The sequence below is a fragment of the Typha latifolia genome, chromosome 1, assembly GCF_019914945.1.
Source record: "Typha latifolia isolate L0001 chromosome 1, TyphaL0001v2, whole genome shotgun sequence".
Classification (NCBI taxonomy): Eukaryota; Viridiplantae; Streptophyta; class Magnoliopsida; order Poales; family Typhaceae; genus Typha; species Typha latifolia.
The window spans coordinates 23,602,451-23,617,695 of record NC_133086.1 but is presented as its reverse complement, the minus strand read 5'-3'; the positions used below and the strand labels follow the sequence as shown (position 1 = coordinate 23,617,695).

Genomic DNA, 15,245 nt, shown 5'->3' with positions numbered 1-15,245 from the left:
CATGGGCCCATGGTTTTTAAGAACATTGACCTTGTTTGAGTAATTTGTGGAAAGCGGCATTGCTCAATTTTGATAGTCTAATTTGTTTGATTAATGGTAGTTAATGAGTACGGATATATGTTTATGGTTTCATCATATTAGAGCATATACAAGTTTGCGATTTGCACAAATTTGTAGAACATCTTGAGGCTCTATATTGACCAATATAACAATTTCATAAAGTAAAGCTTCCAAGTCTTTTTCTCGTAATGTGGGTCATTAGAGCACAAATGAAAATTAAGAGGGCTGGAAGATTTGACAAATTTCTATAAACGATTATCAATTTGCATCCATCCTTTTAAAGTTGGCAACGAATTCTCCTCCTAGCAACATTGGTTTACAGTCAGTCGCCAGGTGTGTTATCTACCTGAATGGGTATGTAGACTTACATATGATAAGTCTTGGCAAGATATGTTGTAATTGATGCAATTATATATTTGATTTAGTTGATGTAATATCTATAAATTTGAAACTAGGCTTTCTAATCTTTTGTTGACTGGTAGTGAAAAAAAGAGTTAATGATGACTAGTTAGACACATGCTTCCTTTCAAAGTTTATTTACCAATGAATTCTAGATTCACAATTGCTTACTTAGAGAAAGATCCACCTAGTGTTTGGTAAACTTTGGAGTGGATTGTCAATTAACTTTGGTTGTACCAAATAAAGGTTCGTCCCTTTGCTTCGTAATGTAGCAATCTACATCTAACTCTTTAATCAGCTTCTTTGTGACGCTCTTCCCTTTCTTAATTATTATTACTTTTCTAGATTCTATTGCAGTAGATTTTTCTTTCTTCTTTTGTCTCGTCTCGCCTTATTTTCTTGATGCTATTAGTTTATATCTTTTGGTGGGGTTTACAAATCATGTTCTCCTTTTGAACGAGTACAGATCTCAACTTTGCTTTAAACCTAAAGTTGATACTTGCCATTGCAGTCTTTTAATAGAATTCAGCTCATTAATGGATGCTTCTTGTCATGTCTATCTTTACCTTGACATACATTTGCAAAGCAGGATAGGGGAAATAATGCATCATGGACACTTTCTTTTACACATTTATTCAGAGATCTTTTTAATGCAGGCCATTGATCTTGTTAGAGGTTGGGCCAGAATCTTCTGCATCACCAGCTGCAGAAATTTCCTGCAGTCCGGTTCTTGCCGGTGTTGTAACAGGCTGCAAGATGGTTTATAATATTTTTAACTCTTAACTCTGTCTGATTTGGCAGATATTTATATGCTGCCAAGTTAACCAAATTGTAGCATGAAATTCCTGCAGTCGGCATTAAAGGGAATCCGCTTCCTTTCAGGTAACAATTTAGCTTTTGACGTACTATTTTAACTTTGCAATCCATAACACCGGGGGATATAGAGTCGAAGGATACCTGGATCTGGTGGCCACACCCATTGGGGAACCCCAAGGCGGCTGCCATATATCGCTTTCTAAGGCTTGTTGAAGATGATAATTGGCGAGGCTGGGAGGAGCTATGGAAGCTGAACGTGGCGCCACGCATTAGGCTGTTCTGTTGGAAGCTCCTGAGTGGTAGACTGTCGACCAAAGGAATGTTGCATGCATTACAGATCGGCGGAGACGACAAATGCAGTCTTTGTGGCTGTTCACTGAAACTATAGAATATCTGTTCTATGGGTGTCGGTACAGCAAAGAGATATGGACCATATTAGGCCAGGTGCAACCGGAGCTAGAGGAGATGGGAAGCTTGGTTGGATCAGAGTGGATCACTACGGATTGGGGGAGGTGCAGGAAGGGTAACGATGGCATCCGGGCGCTGATAGCAACCACGTGCTGGGGCATATGGAAACAACGAAATTGAGTAGTTTTTGGTGAGCAGGGGGAGGTAGCTAGTGTGGTGGCCAGACGAGCTCAGCTCATGATCGAGGAATACAACCCACCTAGGAACGTCGAACCAACAAAGGTGACGCAGGAGAAGGTCGAGTGGCATCGGCCTTGAAGAGGACGGGTGAAGGTGAATGTTGACGGAGCTTTCCGCTTGGGTGCGTGCCAGGTGGGAGCTGGAGCTATCATTCAGGATGATAAAGGAGGAGTGGTGATGGTCCGGTGGGAGCCCACACCAGCGGTGTCACCACTTCACGCGAAGACTTGGGCAATGAAAATGGGTTTAAGCTTACTGAGTGGGGATCAGTTTGTGGAGGTGGAATCGGACTCAGAACAGCTTGTGAAGATATTGAGAGAGGAGCGTCCTTGCCCATGGCAGGTCCAGGGCATTGTACGGGAATGTAAGGCTACCTTAGCCAAACTGGCTGAGTACACCATAAGCCATGTATGCAGGTCAGGAAACAGGGCTGCGGATTGGGCAGCACAAAGGGGGTACAACCCAAACCGGATCGATCCGAGAGGGGGGCCCAATGCCACCGGAGTTGTACGCCTTGGTCGAGATGGATAGTTGTCCGTCTGGGAACCTTTAAAAATAGCTGAATATAGCTCTGTTTTAAAAAAAATTTAACCTTGCAATCACTTTGAATAGCGCTCTTGAGTACCATTTGGATTATACAGTTCTTAGTTACAAGACAAGATTAGATTCATTATACATTTAAAAAAGAACTATTTATTCGTCCTGTTCCTTTTCTGGGTGAACTAAGTTTTATAGTATACTTCTTTAAAGAAAGTTTTAAAGTAGACTGCTTTTATCAAATGTGCGTATGGAAGATATTTTATGGTTCTCGACCCAATTGCCCCTTCTTTTTACAAAGTTGAAATTTACTGATTTAAAAACCGGTGCTTATACGTCATACAATGGAATTTGAAGGTCTTCTTCTACTTGATTTACAAGGCAATGATGATATTATCAACGCAAAATAACCTTAATATTTAATGTTAAAATAACTACATGCCTTCCATTGCTACACTTTTAATCCTAACATTTCCTTATCGTTGGATATCGATGATTATTCTGTGATAGCTATCCTCCTAATCAAGCAATCCCGCTGTATGAGACGACCAGGATGGACAAGTCGAAGTGGCAACTGTTGGCAGTGTTGATGTGGATTAATAAACGACAATTGCTTGATCTATCGAGGTCTTCAATAATTAATACATTCTGTGAGGACTGAGGACTATCCCTTTCCGATAGCAGTGTTGGGTCCCCCGTTAGATCCTGACATAGTATTTCCAGCTATGTGAAGCTCTGGAATGGACTGATTTGCCCCCAAATTGTGTTGAACGATTAGTTCCTGCCCTGTTTTATAGTTCCTGTTGGAGGGTATTTGGGTAATTTGAGGAGGGATTGGACAGATTTACGTATTTGGATTCAGTTCTGAGCACGTAACTTCTACGATCCGCGTCATGGCAATCAGGTCACTGCCAACGAGGAAAGAGGTTGTAACGTCGACTCGCAACTCTGGGGACCGCAAGGTAACTTTCAGAACTTTGTCTTCCAATTTTCAGGTAATTACCTTCTCACCCCTGCTATTTGATTATTTTACTTATAAGGCTGCTTATAATAACCTCTAGAATATGCTTCGACTTTGGTGCATAGTCGTGGCAACGTAGTAGGGGAAGACATGATATCCTCATGGAAGAATTGTACCCTATTCTTCTGTAAATTATCCAGAAAGCACACGAGCTTATTAATGTTAAAATCGTTCAGTTGAGATACAACCATAAAATGTCAGTATTTCAACTTGATAGCTTCTGTAGCTCAATTATAAGTACCACAATTATTCTCAACTGCGAAGTTACATACGTTTCTTATGTTATATATTTAAAAGTTTCTACAAACTTATAGGTAGCTTACTTCCAAAATCCTAGCTTCAGAATTTTGATGGATGGCGATTTTCCATCTACCTCTACTTTACGGCACCCAGGATTGTCCCGTTTCCATCAACCATCCTTCATAGGTTGCAAAATTAAATAAGGCATTACTCTTGTGTTACATTCTTTGGTATATCATCTGGGTCTCTGGAATAAAAGGTCGGCAGTGAAAGCCTTGGCCTAACGGCTGCTTCGCTGTTATGGACCCCCACGTTCCAGCCATACCCAATAGAACCGAGAGACCCGCAGAATCCAGTGGCATTCTCGTCATTTTGTGTATCTCCCAGGGCGATGATGTAGCGGGAGCAACCGGTAAACACCGGTCGTTTTTATCCACCGACAGGGAGTCGCCACCATAAACCAGCCGGCTGCAGATGAATCTCTTCCAAGCATCCAAGTGTGGTCACCTCCTAAGTTGAGCATTAAAACCTCGCCTGAAGAAGAATAAAAACAACAGAGGGGTGGGAGTATCTTGGCGGCCTTCTCTTTTATGAGGCATTTCTTTGTTTCGGTCAATCCCCCCCTTTTTTTTGTTTTCTTTTTTTCTCGATTATTGGGAGAATAAGGGCGAGTTTTGTCTTCCTTTAGAGCTCCGGAGAGCTCGATCGTAGGGATTCCAAGGTGCATTTCTTTATCCGTCTCTGTTTCCGCCTCAATTGCCTGGCATCTGAGCGTGTTTCAACAAGAGGAGTCGATAGTGTGGCTTTTAGTAGGATTTGAATTGGATACTGTTAGATTGGTGAAGCCTTGGATCTCCTCTTGTTTTTCCTGTAGATTTGAGTAGTTTGTTACCATTTTGAGATCCTTACCTTTCATGGAGTTTTGATCGCGTGAGCTCATCTCTCTTGTGCTTTGTAGATCCTTATTGTGGATAGGCTTCTATCACTCTGGTTCCACTATTTTTGTATTGCCTGAATCTTGCTCTCTTTTACTCTAATTAGTTTCTATAGTCCAATAAGTCGGGCTTGTGATGCGGAGAAGTATAAATAACTTCCTTAATTTCGTCTTTCTTTATTTTTATATTTACCGTTTGGAGAATTGATGCTTTTCATGAAGTTACATTGTGGATGCGCTTTATGCCCCAAGGGTTTCCCTGTTGCCTGATTTAGGAATTCAGTACTCCTGGTAGAACTGGCTCTTCTGGGAGAGCTGTAATCTTGCAACTGTGATTGGACAACAATAATGTGATTCTAGGTTTTTTTTTTTGCCAGTCATCAAGAGTCAGAATTCCACAAGAACCACTGCCATTTGTCTATTGTGTTATCATTCTTATTAATCTCTTTAAATGGCTAATTTGTTTTGATGATTTGGTTGGATGAAACTTCCAACTTTATGCATTCAAAATGGCGTGCACTGTGGGGCTGCGCATGCATCATATTACATAGTATTACTATATTGAAATACTTGATTTAGCCAATGTATGAGCCCATTAAGTCTCAGTCAAGTTATGCAGAGAAGCAGAATGGAATGAATGCAAGATCAATTTTTTTATTATCTATATGTAGTTTTGATTTTCTAATTAGATGAATACTTAGTGTTGGAATGAAGTTGTATAGCACCTTCTTTTATCAGAGTAATCTATGTTTGATCAAATCAAGGTTCTGACATTCTCATTGGAACATTCTGTATAAATTTTGTAGTTGCTGGAAGCTTTTTTTGTACTTCAACCTCATCGAAAATTGCCTTCTTTTCTTTACAGCAAAATTGCCTATCATCTAGTTCTAGATTGTGTTATCTGGCTTTTACGTGCTTCTGTTTCATTCTTTTCACGTTATTATTATTCACTTTGATGAATTACATATGTAGGTTCATCCTTAAAAAAGTAATTCACCTTCTACGTTTTATAGGTTTTCTCCATCATTAATCTGGACTCCTCCTAATGTCTTACTGTATCAGCTTTTCTTGCCTGATAGGCTGATACTTTGTTGCCTAGTAAATTAACTCAGCTTAAATACGTGCTACTTTGCAGTTGAGTTCTTTTCCATGATTGTCCTAGGATCAGATGTAGCAGCTATTATCTTGGAATCAATCTTACATGAAGAAGATTGTATACAGGTGTGGACAACTATATAAAGTTCGACGCAAGTGCTCTTCTCTTAACAAGTAACTAATTGGATATCTACAAGAACACCCTGAGGCTTATACCTTCATACACAAGGGTATAGTATTAGTACCTAATATGTGCTTCAACTGAAGGATTAGGTGTCACTGAGCTTCGAGAATATGTAGTCATTAGATTATGCCAATTGTGCATACAGGTGTCAAGTTCTGATAATTAAATCAAGATCTTGTGGAATGGGTGCCAAAGAGAATGGGGAGGAAAGAGATGATCGTTCAAGTGACATGGAAAGGGAAGTGAAACAAGGCAAGGAAGGTGAATCAGATTATGAGCTTGCTAGAGATTCTCTTTCATCCAGTGAGACTCAAACTAATGAATACAAAAAGGTAAAAAGAGTTTCAAGGGTTCCCAAAAAGATCACAAAAAAAGATTCAACTGATAATCACCCTCGTACATCAAGAGTCATTGCTAATCGTCAGGATTATAGCAAACTGCAATCTAGATCATCAAATAGTAGTCAAAAGAAATCTCAGAAACCAAGCAAAGATGCTACTATTGCTAAGAATGTTAACAGTGAAAAATTGGACATCAGAAAGTTTCCTTCCAAATCTTCATCAGAGGTTTCTGAAGAAATCGATGATAAAGCTAGCGAGGATGTTAAGGAGATAGATGTCTTGGATGAGGCTCCCAATTGTGATCAGAGTACCGGAACAGATGATGAAACAGCTGATAGAGAAGAGAATATTGTTGAAGATGGCAGGGTGAGTGCATATCAGAAAATTGAGGAGATGGCATTGAAGATTGAGAAGCTGGAGGAGGAGCTTAGAGAAGTTGCTGCTCTTGAGATTTCTCTCTATTCTGTGGCAGCAGAGCATGGAAGCTCAGCACATAAGGTTCATACACCTGCGCGGCGTCTTTCAAGGTTATACATCCATGCCTGTAAATATTGGTCTCCTGATAAGAAGGCCACTGTTGCAAAAAGTACAGTTTCTGGGCTGGTGCTTGTCACCAAGTCATGTGGCAATGATGTCTCAAGGTAAAGCAGGTTATTCATTATAATACTTTCAACTTGAGCAAATTAGCATGTGCCAAATCATAGATTAATAAGCTTCTTTATTTTCTGTAGGTTGACGTTCTGGTTGTCGAACACAGTTGTCCTGAGAGAGATTGTTTCTCAATTTTTTTGCAATTTACCCCAACCAAGTCTGATCACAAAGGCATTTGAGATGAATGAGAATGGAAAGATATTTGATGGGAAATCTACCCCATTGGGATTGAAAAATTGTTCTGGTAGCAAGCAAGCAAAATATGCTGGACTTATGAAGCTACCAGAGGACAGGCAGGAGATTGTTGCCTTTACATCTGCACTGAAAAAGATAGAGTCTTGGATATTCTCCCGCATTGTTGAGTCTGTGTGGTGGCAGGTAAAGTTCCGTTTCTACATATTTCCTTCGAGACATTGACATATATCCCGAGCATTCTTGCTATTACATGATGTTTCATCCTTGTAATAACCTCTGGACCTTAATTATTAGCTGCTACATCTCTGCATGCTTCATATGCTACCTGTAATGGTTTGATAGAGTTTCAGAAAATGGGCATAGAATATAACAAAGAATGGTTGAATTGTTGATATCTTTATCTTGAAATGCTCAGTTAGCTATTCAGATGGGTTTAGTTGTAAGATATCACTTCAGGAAATTTTTGCTTTCTCTTCAACTATTTTGTTGGCGGTTTGGCTTACACTGTCACCAGTTGATATAGTTATGTGAAGAGAGTTTCTGCCCTCTTCTTTTATTACCTCTTTCTTTATTCCTTCTCTTTTCAGCTATCCTGCAAGGCTACAACCGCACATTGATTGCTTCAGTTCAGGGTTGAGACTTTCAGTATGAATTCATCTTGATTTTTTATTATGATATTTCATGGTTAGAAGATTTCTTTCTTGCCTTAGCTTCCATCACATCTTTGCATGAGCACATATGCACCGGCATAAGAACCTACTTAGCGCATAGTTGTTATGCATTACTTTAGTCACCTGCGTAACAAGGCTGCCGTTTAAAATGTAGATAGGAATTTAAGGAAATAAACTAAGTTGTTGAATTTTGCAGAACACGTGAGATTTATTATCTATAAAGTACTAGCATCCTGTGTGGTCACTAACTTACTCTCTACATAAATTTCTAATGAATATAGTTATGATTTCAGGCATTGACCCCTCACATGCAATCTCCAGCAGAAAATTTGTACACAACAAGAGAATTTGGGGGGTTTTTAAGACCAGCTTTTGGTGATCAGCAGCAAGGAAACTTTTCAATTAATCTATGGAAGAGTGCATTTCGTGATGCCTTCAGCAGACTCTGTCCACTTCGTGCAGGAGGGCATGAGTGTGGCTGCTTACCTGTATTGGCAAAAATGGTATGATCTGGTAGAGACAATCTGCACTTAGTTTTTTCAAGAAAATATTTCTTGTACCTTGAACAAACATGATTTGCAATTCCAATCAGAAACTAATAGACATATCCCACATGTTTTCTCTCTCCCTTTCATTTTTACGGTGTCATTCGGAATATTGTATCGCTCAATGTTCCTTTTATTTACCTTCCTATCTCCATTACCAAATAAAACCAGAATAGTGTATCGTTCTAATTTGGACTCTCTTTATCCTTATTTTGTTCCATTAAAATACTTTTGAAGTTGAGCATGTAGGCCATAATTGAAATATTAGACCACATTGTTGCCTCTCTTTTCTTAGTTTTCATATACTATCTTTACGTAAATAGTAGTACTGTTGATTCGTATGTATGAACTAAAATATAATCCTCCTCCAACCTGATCCTAGATCATAGGACATCAAAAGGATGCTATGTGCTTCATCGATCATGTTCAATACCTAAGCATCACGTAAATAGTCTGCCTTCATTAACTCAATTCTACTTTCTATCATATTTGGACAATTGAATGCTCCATTGATCATGTTTAACACCCACCTGCAACTTTTAACTTGTAATATTAATCAACTCCTTTTCGCATTATTAGGTGATGGAACAGTGTGTAGCCCGTTTGGATGTTGCCATGTTTAATGCCATTCTTCGTGAATCAGCGAGCCAGATGCCAACAGATCCTGTATCGGATCCAATTGTTGATGCAAAAGTTCTGCCAATTCAAGCTGGGGATTTGAGCTTCAGATCTGGAGCGCAACTTAAAAACTCTGTACGTGCAATATCAGTCAGCTATTCTTCTTGCCTTATAGATGAGAAGTTATTCTTTTTTGTTTCTAAATCAGAAAGAATTCCATTATTTTTTTGCATTTGTTTTTGAACCAAAATGAGCTATGACTTGTGGAAAGAATGAATGATTCACCATGGTATATGTGCTCAGAACGCAGTAGTGGACACATGACAGAACTACATGCAAATAGATGTTTCTTAACCCTGTCCTTTATTAGATAAGAAATTCCTGAACCAGTGAAGTACATAATCTGGAGCAGATTGACAAACACTTGATGTGCAGCTTAGCGTATATGATGGTATTTAGGAGTGTGTTCACAATGTTGAAACAAAGAGGTGTTTACATAACTTGATGGAAAAACTGCCTCTCTGCAGATTGGCAATTGGTCCAGATGGTTGACAGATCTGTTTGGTATTGATGCTGATGATTCTGGAAACGATGCCCAAGATGCTGATGAGAATGTTAACAGAAGAGAGACTGCGAAATCAAAGTCCTTCCATCTACTTAATGAGTTGAGTGACCTCTTGATGCTCCCTAAGGACATGCTTCTCGAAAGAACCATTAGGAAAGAGGTTAGTTGTGACATATAGCTCCTCATTTGAACTTAATAAACTTTATCATCACTTGATATCCTCTTCTTTTTTTCTTGATCACATTTTCTGCTTGGACTTGAGTCTTTGTTTTTTCTGCTTGAAATTCAAGGTCTGTCCTTCAATTGGTCTTGCCTTAGTAACAAGGATACTTTGCAATTTTACACCTGATGAGTTCTGTCCGGATCCTGTTCCTGGCATAATCCTGGAGGAACTGAATTCTGAGGTATGTGTTTTCTGGTGCATTCAAACTAACTCACAAGTTGTAACTTTGTAAAGTGTCTCTTTAAGTATCGTAACGGAAGTGTTAGTCCTTTTATCTTCTGTCCTGCAAAGTCACATGAGTGAATGGTGCCCTGTGGGCTTAAACATACACTACACTGCGAAGCCTTTTACTATGATGAGATTTCTCATAATTTCTCTCTTTCTCTGCGCTCGAAGCTTTAGTTCCAGAATTCAATTTCTGTCAAACCTACTTGTCGTCCCCCATCTTTTCCTTCTAATAAGTTGGGGTTACCCAAAAATGGGGGAAAGAGAAAGAAGAAGAAAAGGAAATGAGGAAGAGCTTTGATGGTACCAAAGTCTGCATGCATGTAGCTTGCTCTATCTTATCAGCCTTTTTTTCCTAGAAACACTAGCTTCATTGTCATCTAAAATTTCTTCTCTTGGAATATTATTTTGCCTCTCAGTTTGGCGTATAATGTTATTTCTAGTGCAGACACCTTCACTCTTTAATGTCAGTATCATGTGGCGTTCATATCTTGCAGAGGTTGATGGAGCATTTGTCAGACAAAGGCCTAACCAGCAGCTTCCCATGTGTTGCGGCTCCTGTTGTCTATTCCTCCCCTGCACCATCCGATGTGGGTGAGAAGGTAGCAGATGTGGAAGGCAAAATTGGGTTGGACAGAAGGGCATCAATGATTCAGAGGAGGGGGTACACCAGCGACGATGATTTGGATGACCTAGATTCTCCCCTCACATCCATAATCGATAAAACTCCTCCAGTTTCCCCATCCAATGGGGCAGCAGATGCTACGCAGAAAGAATACTCACAAGCTACCGCAAGATATAAGCTCCTCTGTGAAGTATGGTCTGAATGAATATATTTCAAGCCCTGCAAATGGTCATCCTTTTCTTTTGTAAAGAGTGAACTTTTTCAAAAGAGAATATTGAAACATCAAAGCAAACACATATCAAGGACAGCAACTACTACAAATCAGGATATAGATTTTATTGCAGAAATATAGATTTTATTGGACGGGGTGATGGCACCGGGCGGTGAGTGCCTATAAGGAAAAAATGTGCAGAAATATAGATTTTATTGCAAGAACATTCGGATGTTTGTATATTCTGTTACTATATAGTACTTTACAGGTTAACTTTATACTGAATGAAATTTTCAAACTTAGCTTGGTATTATATAGTGCAATGAATCATCTTCCCTGTCTAAATTATGTGGCGAATATGGAACAAATGCTAATACAATACACAAAGAGATAACTTGAAATTTTATTTTCTACCGCTAAACAATTGAAATAAACTTCTCCATTCAGTTATCTACTTTGTGTTATTGATGAGAGCATTAATCCGTTATATATACTACGGGGATAACATACTGCAACTTAAAAGATCTTCCTATCTATAATACTGTTAGCTGAAAGAAGCAATAGTGACATCTCCATGTGGCTTCGTATACAGGGACTACAAAAAATAAGTTAAACTCACTGTCAGATAAATTTTTAGTTAGATGTAGGTAAGTTCACTTCAAATCAACCAAGTGAGCACAAAAAATACTGCTGGAGGACTGAGATTTTATTGTAGGAAAATAAATTATAATCTAGCTCTAAGTATGAGTTGTCTTAAGTTGGATCAAGATGTCAGAAGATATTTATTATCTTCAAAATTGGTCGATTCCTATCAACCCAGCTGGAAGTACTATGAGGCCTATATTGAGATCCACTTGCAATTATATTTAATGACCATATGTACCGGTAAGCATGAAGGACACCAGTCACATTAATTTCACAGAAGCTAATCTGTTGATGTTAAGGAGTAGCTTCTCTGAACCGTCGCTGTTGAAGCTCACATGCTACGAATAGGAACTCTTCAAATGGATTGCCAATTGGTGTGTTGCTCTGCTGTGTTGGGTTAAGAAGTTAACAATGAACAACACTAGCTAGTTGGGTCTTTAATTTATTTAATCAAACGTAATTCACTCAACTCATGCCATGTGGAGGTGCCCCTGCTTCAAGAAACAGAGAAGGTCCCAAGCAAGACGTCGATAGTGACAAGGGGATGCATCGTTTGATGCCGATCCACCGGACAACGAGTAGTTGAATGCCATCTCGAGTCTGTTTGCTTGTACGAAGTAGATCAGGCTGTTTGGTTGGCATCCATTTGTTTCTCTGAGGCTTATGTGAGGAGAGAAAAGAAAAAAGAAGAAGATTCTAATCGAGTTTTAAGCTCTACCAAACTAACCACTGAGATTGGGATGAGGTTAAATTGCGCGGAAAGCAAGCCTCTTGTCCTCTATTTATCAAACATTGTTTTTTCATAGGGATAGGATGATATTATCATGAATATAATAAACTATGCTAAAGCAATCCATAGATGTGATGATCATGATGGGCAACTAAAATTAGTGGATTATTAAACACTAGTATAAGAGATATAGAGAGGCAACATCATAAAACCGTTTGTCCAAGTAGGTGCTCTCTCATCTAGCACTAGCTTTATGTTATTAAACAACCAAGAAATAATTTTGCACAAAAGATCCTCTTTTGTTCATATTCCGTAAAGCTTTGGGAACGAACGTTGCATCCGAGCAGTCAGTCAGTCCCCCTCCCCCTGTAAGGAAGTTTACGAACGAGCCCCTAATCTATTCCTATTTACAAAGTCATCCCCTCGTCTCTTCCTAGCACTCTCACAGTCCCCGAATATTTACAACCTAAAACGGGCTAGCCTTCTTCTAGCTATAAAATTAGAAAAAGAAAAAGAAAATTTAAAAACAATCTCTCCAATGGTGGGCCACGTCAGAATTCCGGCAGCAACTGGACGGAGGACGCTAACGGCGGCCCAGGTGGCAACGGCTGCCGCGGCTGGTGGAGCAACTTAAAGTATTCTCCGATGTCGAACCACTCACCGCCCGGTGCCATCACCCCGTCCTCGAGTTCAAGGTCGTCCACAGCTGGTAGAAACGGCGGCCTGGCGATCTCGGTGAGCAGATCCCACCTCACCCCGTTAAAGAAGGCGTGCGCCTTCACCTCCTCTGCGCCGCCGGCGTATCCTAGCCTCCTCGACGGGTCCTTCGCGAGCAGCTTCCCTATTAGATCGGTGAGATCGGATCGCTGCCCGCCGTTAAACTCGGGCTGCCTCGTCACCACGTTACGGAACGTCTCCTTCCGATTCCGTCCGCGGAACGGCGTTCTCCCGTAGGCCATCTCGTAGGCGAGGATCCCGAGGGCCCACCAATCGACGGCGAACTCGTGCCCCTCCCCCCGCACGACCTCGGGCGACACGTACTCCTCCGTGCCGACGAACGAGTGTGACTTCTCGCACGTGGCGGATGGGCTGACACGTGCCGACTTCGCCTTCTTGAGCACGTGCACAGCGTTATGAGAAGAGGAAAGAGAAGAGGATGGTCCGAAGAAGATACGGGTGAGATTGCGACGGTGGTGGTGGTGACGGGGAGGGGAAGAGGAGGAAGGGGATTTGTGGGAGAGCCGGCGGGAGAGGTCGAAGTCGGTGAGGGTGACGTGGCCGTCGGCACGGAGGAGAACGTTCTCGGGTTTCAGATCGCGGTAGACGATGGAGAGGGAGTGGAGGTGAGCGAGGGCAGAGACGATCTCGGAGATGTAGAAGAGGATGGAGGAGGTGGAGAAGACGCGATCGGGGAGGGAGTAGCGGAGGGCGTTGAGGTCGCCGCCGGGGCAGAACGGGAGAGCGCAGGCGAGGAGGTCGGGGGTCTCGACGGAGGCGAGGAGAGAGGGGAGGAAGGGGTGGGAGAGGCGAGACAGGAGAGAGATCTCCCACCGCGCACGGCGATCGGCCTCAGGCTTTGCCGTCTGGGAACGTTTGTCGAACACCTTGAGGGCGAAGCGGAAGGAGCCATCCGTCGCGAGGAAGACAACACCCATAGCGCCGCGGCCAAGGACCCGGACCGCCCGGAGCTTGTCCAGGTCCAGTTCCAGTTCCAGTTCCATTCTCTCTCCTTCTATTCTTATGCTTTTACCTTCTTCTGCTTATACAAATTTCTCTTTAAAATAGCAATGGAGGACGTCTCTTGCTCTCGAGAAATTATAAAAGTTTTGCTTGTTTGAAGAGGGGGAGAGATAGAGAGGTGGGGGTGGGGGTGGGGGTGGGGGTGGGGGATATATACGAGTAGGAGTCTGCCAAGTTGTTTCTTTGTTGGATTATTTATTTACCTATTTGGGGGATTGTCTCCTACTTAATTAAGATGGAAGGCGGTAAAGTTTATCATAACAGCAAGTTTAACTTCTTGATAATTAGTATTTAGGATCTCGGTTTAAACCCTGTGATCCAATCCAAGGAAGGAAGGTTTAGATTACCTTTTACCTCCTTGGAAAATTAGGATCTCCCCAGGTGACAAACAGCTCTAATTCCCTTTTTCTTTTTTGTCCTCCTTTCCCCTCTCTTATTCTTAGCTGTTAAAATCTAACAGAATAAACCTCACCGTTCCCTATTACGGCTTTAAGTTGTTAGAGCAGTTAATAAGTTTTAAAAGTCTAACTGATATAGTATAACAATAGCAGATAATTTTAGAGGATTAGTTATACGGAAATGGTGGAGAGCGTGGCGCTCTAGAGAAAAAGGTAGGATGAACACGTGTGGGGGGAGAAAAATATAATTTGGTGGGATGGGGATGGGGATGGAATATGATTGGGATGGTACAAATCATTGTACTAATTATCAAACTTATGGTACTATTATACTGTGGGCCACCAAGCCTAAGCATATTTATTTTTACTGGGGTAAATTTTATTTGTATCATTTTTCAAACCTTCTATTTAGATTAATAAATTAAAAAAAGTTATTCAAATTTAATAGAAAAAGTTAATAGTTTTACTCATCTTATCATTTTCTTTCAATTTGATATATAGAATACACTTTCAATCTTATCATAATATACCCTCATTAAATATATGCTCATAAAATATTAAAAAATTCAATCATTTTAAAAATACAAGTAAAAAACTCACATTTACTCTAACAATGGGTTTATTAATATCAAATTGGTAGTATAGCAATTCGTACGTTCTAGTTAAATTTGGATGAAAATTTTAACAAGTTTACAGTAGTATAAACTATAGAGACGAAGTGAGGTAATTTGAAATTTACCCTCGTTACTATTATATAAGATTATATCCTTTGACGAAACCATTCTTTTTTACTATTAAGTATCAGAGGAATACTAGAATGCTGTCTTAAACATTAATTAGCCAAAGTTATGCTTATCATGTTATCACCCATTGCATCATTTTTCTTTGAATAATGCATCAAAGGTGGTCTATTTTATACCAACCACCC

General features: G+C 40.4%; 2 protein-coding genes across 4 annotated transcripts; one reads left to right on the top strand and one right to left on the bottom strand.

The window, feature by feature from the left end:
• Positions 1 to 4,208: 4,208 nt before the first annotated feature.
• On the top strand, positions 4,209 to 11,117 carry LOC140790690 (uncharacterized). 3 transcript variants are annotated; one of them, XM_073140896.1, is made up of 9 exons: positions 4,209 to 4,442; positions 5,877 to 5,980; positions 6,080 to 6,916; positions 7,007 to 7,304; positions 8,086 to 8,295; positions 8,917 to 9,090; positions 9,483 to 9,680; positions 9,811 to 9,924; positions 10,466 to 11,117. In XM_073140896.1, exons 3-9 carry the CDS (start codon positions 6,117 to 6,119, stop codon positions 10,796 to 10,798), a joined length of 2,127 nt encoding a protein of 708 aa, XP_072996997.1. In that variant the 5' UTR covers positions 4,209 to 4,442; positions 5,877 to 5,980; positions 6,080 to 6,116; the 3' UTR covers positions 10,799 to 11,117. The 3 variants fall into 3 exon arrangements, with proteins under 3 accessions (XP_072996997.1, XP_072996989.1, XP_072997005.1); XM_073140888.1 differs by having other exon boundaries at positions 5,791 to 6,916; XM_073140904.1 differs by having other exon boundaries at positions 4,410 to 4,560; positions 5,877 to 6,916.
• A 1,276-nt stretch (positions 11,118 to 12,393) lies between these two features.
• On the bottom strand, positions 12,394 to 14,039 carry LOC140792904 (serine/threonine-protein kinase UCN-like). Its single transcript, XM_073144136.1, has one exon. It carries the CDS (start codon positions 13,898 to 13,900, stop codon positions 12,731 to 12,733), a length of 1,170 nt encoding a protein of 389 aa, XP_073000237.1. The 5' UTR covers positions 13,901 to 14,039; the 3' UTR covers positions 12,394 to 12,730.
• Positions 14,040 to 15,245: the final 1,206 nt, after the last annotated feature.

Excerpts from the sequence above, each read along its gene's own strand:
- LOC140792904 (XM_073144136.1), bottom strand. The coding sequence starts at position 13,900 with ATGGAACTGGAACTGGAACTGGACCTGGACAAGCTCCGGGCGGTCCGG.
- LOC140790690 (XM_073140896.1), top strand. The coding sequence starts at position 6,117 with ATGGGTGCCAAAGAGAATGGGGAGGAAAGAGATGATCGTTCAAGTGAC. Across the intron at positions 8,296-8,916 it reads TACCTGTATTGGCAAAAATG|GTGATGGAACAGTGTGTAGC; the intron begins GTATGATCTGGT and ends TCGCATTATTAG. Across the intron at positions 9,925-10,465 it reads TGGAGGAACTGAATTCTGAG|AGGTTGATGGAGCATTTGTC; the intron begins GTATGTGTTTTC and ends CATATCTTGCAG.